This window comes from Amphiura filiformis, chromosome 3, assembly GCF_039555335.1.
Source record: "Amphiura filiformis chromosome 3, Afil_fr2py, whole genome shotgun sequence".
NCBI lineage: Eukaryota > Metazoa > Echinodermata > Ophiuroidea > Amphilepidida > Amphiuridae > Amphiura > Amphiura filiformis.
The window spans coordinates 10,950,911-10,963,854 of record NC_092630.1 but is presented as its reverse complement, the minus strand read 5'-3'; the positions used below and the strand labels follow the sequence as shown (position 1 = coordinate 10,963,854).

Below are 12,944 nucleotides of genomic sequence, written 5' to 3'. Positions count from 1 at the left end.
GAACAAAATATCCTGGTTACATCATTAACCCAGTATTATTGGTGAGATACGTATACCACTTTTTTTTTACATGTAAAGCCTTTGAGGTTCCAAAAAGTTCTTTATAGAGAGTGGGACAATACAATAGTGTTTATATATTCGTTCCTCATTCCTTTGATTTGGTCAAACCCTATTGGTATTTTAGATTTGCATGATTATTGCTTGAGTGTTGGTATTTGAAAATTGTGGTTTAGGTTTCCCTCAAGATGGGGTAACCCAAAACTGATTGTGGTGAATTTTGGTGGGAAATGGGCTCCTTTCCCCTTTTCGTTTCCTATGCTGTCCTAATTTTCTTTCATTTTTTGTCAGGAGGGGCCCTTTTCTCTTTCATTTTTGTCAAGGCCACATACTGCCCCCCCCCCCCACTGGCTGCGCTACTGCCCTTAATGTAACCTTTTGACCCTTCGTTTGGTAAATATTTTTTTATTCAACATGCGATTATGTAGCAATGTTGCACAAAGACACCAATGCGTACATTCAGACCTCACTAATGTACCTCACGCTATGGTTCATCACCAATGTTGCACAATATTTTCTTGAATCTGGCAGTTTCTGTTTTTCAGTATTATACAGTTGTGTGTTTTTCAGTTGTCACTGCAATTTGAATGACATGTATTAGCTAGATGATGAACAATTCATTATATTGCTAGTCTCTTACACAGGCAACTTTACAGAGGTTCTAATGGATAGGTAGTATTTCCCCATCCAAAATTTGCATTTTGGTTGAAGATCATGATGGGGTTGGAGAATCATTTACAATTTCAATCCTGGGGTGGCATCTTGTTGGGGCATTGGCTTGGAAAAAATTGATTTATATTTTGTAGCATCTAAAGATTAATTTCAGACTTCTATTTGGGTAAATGCTACCAATATTCTAAATGTTGTGTATATATGTTTTTTTGCCACAGATCCGAAACCCTTCTGCATCGTTCAAATATGCTACTGTGCAAAGAAGTTCAGTTGAAACCTACTTCAAACGTCAGGTGGAACTCTCCTCAATGTATCTCTTCATGAAAGATAGGAATTACAAGAATGCCCAGGATGCAATTGATGCTCTTAAACGAGAGTGAGTCTTTTTAAAGAAAAAAACAACACCTAAGGTCCGCAAATAAGTTCATTAGAATTGTCAATGAAATATATATAGCAAATTTGCAGCTAAGTTTAGTGTATTTGGTTGAAAATATTAGCCAAAAGGTTCTGGCCGGGGACTTCAAATCAGGGTCTCTAGAATGAAAAAGGAAATTGATAGGGAGTATCCAGAATGGGAAAAGAGCTTGAAAAGGGGAGTCTTGAGGGTGGTACTTGCTCGTAATGCATGGTACACTGAGTAAAAATGGTAGAAACATACTATTTGCACCAGATTTTTGCCAAATTGTAAAAGACAGTCACACAGAGTCTAATCTATATATAGTTTTAAGTTTGACAGGCAGTCTTATCAGATTTTTCTTTAAAAATGGTGCAAAGGATGGTCCCACACAACTACACCTATTTGATGGTAACTGGACATTAAATTTTTTAGCATGCTAAAAGGATAACCTTATTCACTCCACCCCCTTTGGTAGATGATGGTTAATAAAGGGAATTAACATGATTGCTGTGATGTTTATCATTCATGCACTTAGTGAAATCCAAGCTTTCATCTGGGACTCGGCCATGTTGGATTATGAAGCCGCACGTGACTGTTCCCTGGTTACAGTTGGGGAACTTTTCGGTCGATCCGGTTTTGGAATAGGTCTGCGCTTCAACAGTCCATGGACTTACAAAATGTCGTTAAAGATTTTGAATTTTCATGAGAACGGTGTGATGGAAGAGCTGGATTCAAAGTGGATCCGTCGACATAATATTTGTTCTCGTTCTGACGATCAGCCCAGGACTCTGGAGATGTCAAGCATGGGAGGTAATGGGTTATTCCACTTGAAACTCATATACCCTCTGGGCATAGGCAGGGGGAACTGCCCTTCCCCAGAAAATTTTCAGGGATGAAATGGGGGCAAAGATTAAAGTGTCCTTAAAATCGGACCTTAAAATTACTAAAAAAGGGACAAAAATTGACAAATGGGGATGAAAATGTTACTTTTCCCCCTCACACTAAAACCCTGTGGCTATGCTACTGCCCCCTATTCGGCACATCCTTAATCTCCCATACAGGGGGTGTAGATTTCAAATGGAGGTACTCATGAAGTAAACCCCATTTGAAATTCACATTCCCCGTGTGGAAGATTAGGGTCATGTCTTCTATAGGGGGTGTATGGATTTCTACTGGAATAGTCCAATGTATTTACATGTTATCTTAGTCTTCATTGGCAGTTTCAAATTCATGATCAAATATGCTGGTATCTCGCAATAAGTCAATTTATTGTGTGGCAGTACATAGCTCAATCCTAATTATTTAGTTCTAACTGGCAATAAAAGTCAAATGTTTTTGAAATTTGAGGGAAAATGGGGCAAAAACATTCAATTTTGCACTTTTTCTTACACTTGTAGTCACAAAATTCTAAGACTTGGCACAAGCCCAAGCAATCAAAATCTTGAGTATAGGTTAAGCATTATTATAACATTTCCATTAGAAATAGAATTGTATTTTTTGGTATAAAATGTTAGTTTTCACTGTCAGATATGTCCTTTTAATTTGGGCCCAACAAACGAGGCAATACAAAGAAAATCGCTATTTAATACCAGCGCATAATGTCGCCAATGCGAGCCACTCATTCAAACGTGAGTCGTGTCTGTTCTTTTGATATGTCATGACTGCCCGCATGCCATGTACGTACTGTGTTATGCACATCATGTAGCTTTTAATTTGAAAGTCCTTTTAATTTGAGCCAAACAAATGACTGAGATTAAGAAAAGAAACTCACTATTTCATTCCAGTTAATTGTCAATGAGGTCTATTGGCTCAACATGTATGCACGTCCTGTAGACAGGGTTGCCAAACCCGTGACTTTTGACAATTTCCTGTCACATAGAAAGCAATGGTTAAAAAAAAGTGGGCGACTTTTCAACATTGGCTCCCGCGACTTCCGATAGTTTCCTGCCCCATAGAAACCAATGGTAAAGAGAAAAATTGGGTGACTTTTCGATTATTTGACACGCGATTCGGGCTGAAATCTTTTGCCAACCCTGCCTGTAGATTCATGTACACAATAAGACATTACACCTGTATAAGTTTGACTATTATGTTATTCAGAAGAATTAAATCTTTGTGTTCCATGATTTTATTACAAATACAGTACCTAAGGCCATAAATTAAATGACACATTGAAGGAAGAAAAATGTTTTCATAATTATATGGCTAGTATAATAATTCCACTATTTGCCTCTGCACATTTACCAGGGGTGTTTATACTAGTTGCTGGAGGACTCGTATTCAGCTGCTTCTGCATATGGGTGGAAATTCTTTACAAACGCAAGCAAGATGCGAAAAAACGACAGCTGGATCTGGCGCGAGTCGCGGTGGAAAATTGGCGCAGCACTGTCAAGGTACGGCTCAATTTCCAGGCTAAATTACAGGTATGCACGATTGGATCAGCGTAAGTTTGCACTTGAAACCAAGCTGTGTGTGATTGATTGTATTCATTTGTTTAGTTTTTTTTTTATTTGTTTGTTTGTTAGAATTTTCAGTTTGTGTGTCTTTATTTAAGCTGCCTGTTGGTCGGTTTGTGTCTGAGAGCAGCACACATTGCATTCAAATTAGAAATTGATTGAAATTTTAGGTAACTAAAATAATAGGCTTACATGCATTGTAGATTTGCCGAGTTAGATGCCTTGTCTATACAAAAAATACGAAGCTTAGGGTAGAGCAATGCATATATAAATCCATTTCAAAACTGCACTGATTTAGTCAGGCCGTACGCAGCGGGGGTGGACTTGTCTATACAAAAAATACGAAGCTTAGGGTAGAGCAATGCATATATAAATCCATTTCAAAACTGCACTGATTTAGTCAGGCCATACGAAGCGGGGGTGCGACACCCCCCTAAATTTGGAAAAGTATACAAAAAGTCCCAAAATTTCAGAATTTGCGGCGTAGCAAGCAAAAAAAATCAGGGTTTTATTGCTTTTTTGAAAAAAAGTCCACTTTTTCAAAATCAGCACTTTTCAAATGAAATCCTGTGTGCCCTGGATTTAATCAAAAAAGTAATAACTTGAGAATACTGAGGTCCTATAGGCTTAAAATTGTGTTCCTTGATCCGGATTGTGCTATTCCAGTTAAAATCCATACACCCCCCTATGGAAGACATGACCTTAATCTCTCACAAATGGAAAGTTTGAAGTTGCATCCCCTGTGTGGAAGATTAAGGTTATATCTTTCATAGGTGGTATATGAATTTCAACTGGAATAGCACATTAGACACATTTCAAAATGGAATTATGATGATAAAATAATACTACCAGAGACAAAGATTGGATGAAAATGAGAAGATGGAAAGTGGAAGAGACGGTTAAGAGACCAGGATGCTGAAAGGGAGAGATAGAGAATGACAGAGAAAAAGAGGGTTACAGGTTGATGGCGCAAAGGGTCGTTAGTCCTAAAACTCAATAACTTAGTTATAAACCATAACCCTAACCCTAAACTTTGCCCTTATCTAGCCCAAGGCCTAATTCTGACCCTAAACATAACTCTTACCCAAAACCTAACCAAAACATTTACCTAATCCTATCCTAACACTAACCCTAATCCTATATATCATCTCCTAACCCTAATCCTAACATTAAAATGCCTCAAACCCTAACCATTTTTGGACTAACGACCTTTCAAATCAATGGGAAGAAGAGATAGAGAAAGAAAGGGAGGGGAGAAAGGAAAAGTAGATATATTAATGAATACGCAAAAAAATATCTTTGTAGGAAAATTTTAAATAAATTGTTATTATGGAATCATAAACTCTGATAAGTCAAGATCAATTCATTTTCCAAGCAACTGATCAATTATTTAATAAATTAACTTCTTGTATAAAGATTCTACTCATATGAATTAACTCTTCCAGTTGTAACCCATACACCCCCTATAGAAGACATGACCTTAATCTCCAACACAGGAAGTGTGAATTTCAAATGGGATTACCTGGACGGGTGAGTCCATTTGAAATCTGTACTCCATGTGTGTGAGATTAAGATCATGTCTTCCATATAGGGTGTGTACAGACTTCAACTGGACTAGTCCATAAATAACTTATATGATAAAGCAGCCAGTCAAGTCTACAATGTTGTTGATTATCGTTTTCATTTCGTATTGTTGTCATGACTGTGGTGATATCTTTTGTTTCATTTTACATTATATTACATATTTTTAATTTCAAGTTAAATTTATATTCTCTGTATGTGTTCATATAAATGTAACAAAACTGTAATGTCATTTCATTCTTTCTAAAAACACTCCATATCAGCTCATATCTTTCAATTAATTGCAAATCTATAAATATTAAAGAAAATATCCTTTTTTAAATATTCTGTTTTGAGGAGCTCCTAACCAAGGTATATTGAAGACTTATAATAACCCCCAGTTTTATTAATTCACACAACCCCACAAAGTGTTTGTGGAGCAGGTTACTTTGCACTCATATTTATTAATTTAATCATTTTGCACCAATCTTTCTTTGCTATAGTCTCATATATTTATATAAACTTAAAATTATGATTTTTCCTAGTTTGCCTCATAAGTACTTAACTTTTTATAACAAATTATTATTTTTATTCATTGCTTTTACTTAAATATAATTAGAATCTATTTCTCTAATCTAACATTGATTCAAAATGCAGTAGACAAAATGGCTGTTAATTCTTCTGTGATTGTGTCTGTGTGTCATTATATATCATGGGCCAGTTTCACAAAACCCTGCAATGCATCATAGGGCCTGGAAACCCTTGTAGCCTTATGTAATGAGTGGATCTCAGTGGCATTTACGATTGCAAGTCCGTCGTGTAAGGCCAAACCCATCTGAATTCTAAGGGGGTAACCCTAATGGTTTAGGATATGGATTTTCTTCAAACTACTAGTATCATATTATGTCAAATATCGTCCCCTTTATATATCCAAGTTCAAAAATTAACAATTTCATAATTAGCACAAGTCAATATGTTGTACACAGAAATAGCATTGTTTTCCGGATCATTGTCCACAGCAAATCATGCAAAGTTATGCCTTATTAAACTTCATCTTACAGTTTATTTTGAGAAGAAACAGTGACTTTATGTCAATATATAGTTCACTTTAAATGTTTTAGAAAACATACACATAGCAGAAATATCACCACATTTAATCATAAAGGAGTATCAGTAAGCTGCCACTAACGTAAGCTTACAGAATTTTGTGTATGTCCCGATTTCATCAAAGTTTGATCCCTGGACCTACCCACAATGCACAGGCATGGAAACTTCTTTTGTTTGGTTACCACAAAGTTACATTCTTTACATGATTATTTAAAAAATACATCTATTTGAAACGTCAAATTTCAGGATGGTAATGAGAAAGATAGGATTTATTTTATGAAACCAACAATGAGATAAATCAGGGAGGCTTTAACATTTAAATTACATGGAGGAATGATAAGAGTTCCCATCTTACAATGGGTTCAAAGACTCGCAAGGCATTTTATATGTTAGTGAAATCCACCTGTAGGCTCATGATAGCCACATAGGGTGTATCACAGGTTTTTGTGATATTGGCCCAGCTTACTACATGAATAATCATTATCATCATGTTAATCATTTGTGCTCATTTAAATATCAGCAGCCTTAGCATTTCATCTGTGCATTTTACTCATGATTTCTCTGTATGTATGTAAAAGCATTTCTATATATCATATGTTAGTTACCACCCTATCCCTATGGTCTCTGAAAGTCTAAAGGTCTCAAATTTTCAAGTCTAAAGGTCTCAAATTTTCAAGTCTAAAGGTCTCAAATTTTCTATTGAGTTGACTGGTTACCTGTTTCTGTTATAATTGGTCACGCTTTTGAACAATTTTGTTCCATAAAAAATTGTAATTGTTTAGGTAAATTTGTGCCTACCTTTCAACTTTGTTACCTACAGTATGGTGACATTTCTGGACAAATAAGGCTTATATTGGATATAATTGTACTTATTTCAGTACTTTAGATTTAAACTCCAAAATGTTTGGTGTTGATACATATTTTGTTTTGAATTTGTTAGGTCACTGCCAATTGAAGCATATTCAATTTGCTTCAAAAACACCTTATAAACGCTGTCTGTTATGGCTAAGTAACAAAATCTTTTTGTGTTTCTATTTACAAATTTTGTTATTACTTTGATTATTAATACTTAATTATCCTAGTCTCATTTGCAAATGTTTGGTTCACTTGCCAGATTTTGTTTAAATCCTTGATAATTTTGTCCTTTATAGAAAAATCTGGGACCTTTGAAATTCAAAGACTCAAATAAAAGTGCAAATGTGATTTTATAACAATCTTTCATGACTATGCTACTTAAGTTCTAAACATGCCGAAAGGCCTTAAAGAACCTGTTTTGTCATCTAGATGGAACCCTCAATAAAAAGTCTTTTAACTGAAGAAATTTTAAGGTTCTTTAAAAGGTTCTTATGTTGGTTATCAGGGCCTCAGACTCGTTGAAGCTCGGAAGAATCAATGGGAGTTCTAGATTATGTATAGGCCTAATTAAAACACACAACATTATCCAGCTTTGAAAAAAAGTTAGCATTTTTATTTTAGTAGCAGCAGTATGTCTCCAGTTCCCAACATTGAATAACAAGTAATTTATAGGGTTTATAACTTCTATTTGTTTTAAATGTTGTAAAAAATGGGGTTTTTTTTACACAAATCAATTCAGATTCGCTTATCTTTCTTCCAGCGCAAATCAAGGCATGGATGGACTCAGTGATTTGTTCCTGGTTCTTTAAAAGGTTCTTTAACTATTGGCCTTTGTAGAACCTTTTTAGTTCACAACAGAACCATTGAGGGTTCCATACAGAGGATATATTTTAGAACTATTTTTGCTGAGAGAATACCACTTGACATCAATTAGTTGATACCAGGTCTACTTTACACTATCAAAATTACCTATTCAAAAATGAATAGAATCTATTACGAGGGGTGCCAAATAAGAATCTATTCAAAATGGAGAAAATTAAGAAGGTCATTGGCAATGAAAAAAGGTGGGGAGAGCAATGGATTACATGATCATTGACTGTTTAGTAGGTAGTGTTAAAAGTGTATATTTTTGATCTAAATAAAATATGCAAGCAAAACCAGGCGCAAACAAAGCATTTTTGATGTAAGCCTTTACTTTAATCATAATTGCACACACCCTCCCAGTTCTTCAGCGTACCTGTTTGTTTCCTCTACTTCCCACTCATATTGTTAGTATATTAGGCCTGTGCAACTTAATTGTTTGAAAGTTCTGTGTTACTTGTGACAAAGAAACTATATTAAGGGAGGTTATTTTGATTTGCGCTCATCTAATCTACATTGTTCAAATCCTTATTAAATTACGAAGACTCTAGAATGACTAAAACACATTGATAATTATACAAACTTTCAAAGATTTGCTTTCACAGGCTTAAAATAATCGCATTTTTTACCTCTTTGTAAATTTTAATACAATTCTACTCTCATATTATATGTGTTTGCCATGTCATTCATATGATCCATAATCATTAGTAACATTATTGTTATTTGTACATTGTCTCTTGTTTTTCACCAAAACCAATAACATTTTGTTCCTGTACCCAAATGTTAACTTTTTAGTGCTTCAAATTAATATACCTCTCCTTCCATATTATGTGAACAGAGTGGTTTCAATGCTCTCTACCTCCCACCTTAACTCTCTCCTCGCTGGTGTCGACTGCAGACGACAAGTTCAAAAATATCAAAAATTCAAAAAATTTCAGAATTGTAAATTTTCATGACCATATTTGGAATCATCGTTAAAAATGAGTATTGGTATTGGTTCAGTGGTTCTTAAAATAGTTCTTGATATTTTGAGAAAATATCTCAAAACTTTTTTATAGTATGGATAGCACGAAGAGCATTAAGATTATTTGCCTGTGTACATGTACATTTTTGTATAACACCCTCCCATAAACCACCCCTGCTCTATTTGGCAAATCTATCTTGCCATTTTACTCTTCCCATTTTCAAGTATTATTTGTTCATATTTATATAAGCATAATTTATTCCTTTTGTTTTTTAAGTGAATCCTATAACAGCATACTTGATTATTTGTTTGCATGTGATGCCAATTAAGAGGCAGATTTAACCAAATATAATACACTGAAGCAAAAATAGTGTATTGAGCTGTTCTGCCTATGTGCTGTGTGTGTTGCTCATTTATATGGTCGTCATTTGATGCTAAATTGTATAATTATTTACATGTGCACACACACCCAACAGACACACAAATGCACAGAAATACCACATTTTCACAATTTATGCACAAAAACAATAAGAGCAACAAATAAAAGTATACTTTTATAATGGCAAATACTGACAAATTATTTAAAAAACATAAATTACAATGGCATCAAATGTTCTGTCAGCAACCTTGCTTTTTTTGTCTGCAAAAGATGTGATTTCCTTGAATTATTTATAAGTAGGCCCTATGTAGCACAAATTATAAATACAATCAGAATGTTTTCTTCTATGTTTTGAGCGTCTGTTTTCAGTGTCAATTTGAACCACAATTTGTGACATCTCTTTTGCAATCAGCAGTTGGCATTTTAGGAGTTTTAATTGAAACAAAAGTGTAGGTTTAACAATAATACATATCGTTAACTTCTTCTTGAAAACAAACATAACACCAATAGTAAACAAACAGTTCTGTAAATAAGCCAAGCAAATTTAAACAAAATATATAAAAAGAAACAAAACACAAACACCCATCATCTACACCTTGGTAGCCATGCTCATTATTACGTCTTGGGGGCTTCTATTCCAACAGGAAAGACGGCGTGCTGGTAAGATGTTGAATCAAGTCAGTCAAAGTTCAGCAGCAGAGAAACATAATGGTGTACAGGGACCAGCTGCACTTGAAAAAGGTAGGTGAAGCAGGCATGTATGCAGGATTTCATTTGGGGGGAGCTGATTTTGAAAAAGTGGACTTTTTTTTCCAAGGGGGGGGCAATTTTGTGAAAAGTGGACTTTTTCCCAAAATTTGGACCTTTTTTGTCCAAAAAAGGGTAAAAAACCTTTTAAATTGTTTTTGCTCTCTACGCTCGCAAATTCTAAAATTTTGGGACGTTTGTATGCTTTTGCCCCCCCCCCCTCCTGCGTACGGGCCTGAGGTGAAGAATGGATTTTATCATGGCGTAGGCCTAGCTGTTGGATTTAGAGTAAAGTTTGATCCTGACTCCACATGCGATGCTATAAAAACTGTAATCTGAGCCATGTTTTTACGAGCTCAGCGATGGAAATTTTGGTCCGCGATGGAGTTGGAAAATGTTGAACTTTTTTCGCATCCCGCTGCAATATTGCAGCCGTGCATGCTTGTGGTTGGCTGCTGGAAAATCAAGGTCAGTAGAATGACCTTAAAAAGGAGATGCAGACCCCACATGCTTTTCAAACATCGCAACATCGCGCGATGAAATTAAAATGTACATTTTAATTTCATCGCGCAATGCTGCGATGTTTGAAAAGCATTGCATTACGAAGTCGAGTCAGGATCAGACTTAACATTGTAAGATTTCTGATATTTTTACCACAAATTATCAGGTATATTTCCTTTTCATTTTAAGCAAGAATAGGGTACAATTACCATGATTACAGTAAATATTAATTTCAATCCAGCGCTTATAGGCTGTCTTCTCTCATCTCAAGTTGAGAGTAATGCCATGTTGAATTTTGCAGTGGCAGATTCAAATCAGTGAGCATGCATGCAATTTGCTTTTCTTCAAAATCAATGAGTATGCTTGTAAATGCTGTAGAATTGATAGAACTTTACAGCTAAACTGGACTATTCCAGTTGAAATCCACACCCCGTATGGAAGACATGATCTTTTATGGCTCCACAGACGGGGTGTATATTTCAAATGGAGTGCACCCATTCAGGTAGCCCCATTAGAAATAGTCACTCCCTGTGTGAAAGGTTAAAACTCAGGTGAGTGGTTTTCAACTGGAATTGCACATTAAAGCGATGCAATGTAAACATTTTTGGACACAACTTGTTAGGCCAAAAAAATACTGGCCCAACATTTGGATTATTCACACTGATGTCTCGAATTTGTTTGAAAACTACAACCAGACAGGCCAGCACTTTTTAAATTTTACCTACCTGACATACATGAAGTGCTTTATGTATATACATTGCCCAAAAATTGTATGCAAGTTTCGAGATCATTAGAGACCAATTACTTGAACATTTTATGATTGTGCTGTTTTTGGCAACTTTTACCATAAACTTTTAGATGCAATTGTACAATTTGGTGATCATGTAAATACTACATTGTATGTTTGTTACAGACGATGGTGGACTACATTATTCACTGTGGCAACAGCCAATATCGTAAACAAAACAGACAATATGGCGGCAACACTGCCTGGACATTGGAGCGCCCGTGCTGAGTTGTGTTTTTAGCTCTATTGGCCCGTTACAGAAAAAAAATGCACAAAATATATTTCTCAGTGAATGTAAAATTTTCACATAAAATAAATATTTTGGATTCAAAATAAATGTGAAGAAAAAAAAAAATTATAGCCGGGAGTGAGCGGGACTCGATCTCGGGACCCTATGCACCGCAGGCGAGACCCGCTACCATTAGACCAAGCGAACCGCGATACACAATGGGGGAAATTTTAGGTACATATCATAAACATACCGTGCGTTATTCATACAAAACATTCAAAAAACAGTACTTACAATGAGGTTCACTGGCGAACCTCAACGCATTTAGACTGATAAAATAGTGCTTAATAACATACGTACAGTTTTGGACTAATTTGAGACATTTTTGTGTTTACGTGTAAAACCAATGACAACGTCAAAATTCAGCCAATCTTGGCCGGCCCCCCCTGGTTTGTTATTGCAAAAGGGAGAAAGCTGACCCCAATGTACTGTATAACAATGCCGGACAGGAGTCTTTGGACGACTTTGAATAGGGTAATGCAGTTTGGTACTCCATTCCCAATCAATGCTTTATAAGTCATGCAATTTTGCTTTTGTGTACCCAGAAGTCATTTCAGTATATTCAAAATAACAGAAATGCAGTTTTCCAAAGTTGTCCCAACAAATTTTGTCCCGCATTGCAGATTTCCTTGCTTTATGTTTAACACTATCAATCTGACAATGTTTCCTTACCAGAAATGGATGGTACCATGCCAGCGTGTCTACTCTCACGGAGATCTCAGCGTAGTAAACTACCCCCGCCTCCTACAGCAGCTAGTAGATGGAACAGTGCTGGTCATTCTGCCGCAATGCAAGCTAGACAACCACTTTATGGTGAATTTGAACTGAAAGAAAGGGTGTAATATTAGGCAGTGCTTGATTGGATGGAACACTTTGTATTTCAAACAGTAGATGGGCATGTGATATCTGTTCCATTATAAGTCTAAATGCTTATGGTTCCATCAAGGACTTCCAGGCAGTGGTGTAGCTAGAGGTTGTGGCACTCAGGGGGCAAACATTTGCACAATACTACTAAATACTACTAATTTGGTTATAATCAAGTTTAAATTTTCGATCTAAAAGTGTTTTTTCAAATAAATATTTATGTTGAAACGTGAGCAAAATGCATGCAAATTTTAACTTTTATCACTTAGAAGGGGTGCAGAATCAATATAGGTGGCACCCAGGGCACGTGCCTTCCCTTGCCCCTTAGCTACATCACTGCTTTCAGGATTTCATGCTTGATGAGGATGAATTACCCATTCCAACATCTGAAGAGACAATTTTGGGTTTTACTGCAATATTTATTGTAAGCAATTGGAATTGAGGAATT

General features: G+C 35.8%; 1 protein-coding gene across 4 annotated transcripts in view; it reads left to right on the top strand.

Annotated features, from left to right (window-relative positions):
• The window catches only part of LOC140148023 (glutamate receptor ionotropic, NMDA 1-like), a 239,146-nt gene extending 226,488 nt beyond the window's left edge, over window positions 1-12,658 (top strand). For 2 of the 4 annotated variants that reach the window (XM_072169856.1, XM_072169855.1), the window contains exons 11-16: window positions 948-1,105; window positions 1,662-1,936; window positions 3,374-3,549; window positions 5,500-5,514; window positions 9,953-10,049; window positions 12,308-12,658. In XM_072169856.1, coding sequence (XP_072025957.1) covers window positions 948-1,105; window positions 1,662-1,936; window positions 3,374-3,549; window positions 5,500-5,514; window positions 9,953-10,049; window positions 12,308-12,474 — 888 coding nt within the window. In that variant the 3' untranslated portion in view covers window positions 12,475-12,658. The remainder of the gene's footprint in view (window positions 1-947; window positions 1,106-1,661; window positions 1,937-3,373; window positions 3,550-5,499; window positions 5,515-9,952; window positions 10,050-12,307) is intronic. The other 2 variants (XM_072169858.1, XM_072169857.1) reach the window with 2 other exon arrangements.
• Window positions 12,659-12,944: the final 286 nt, after the last annotated feature.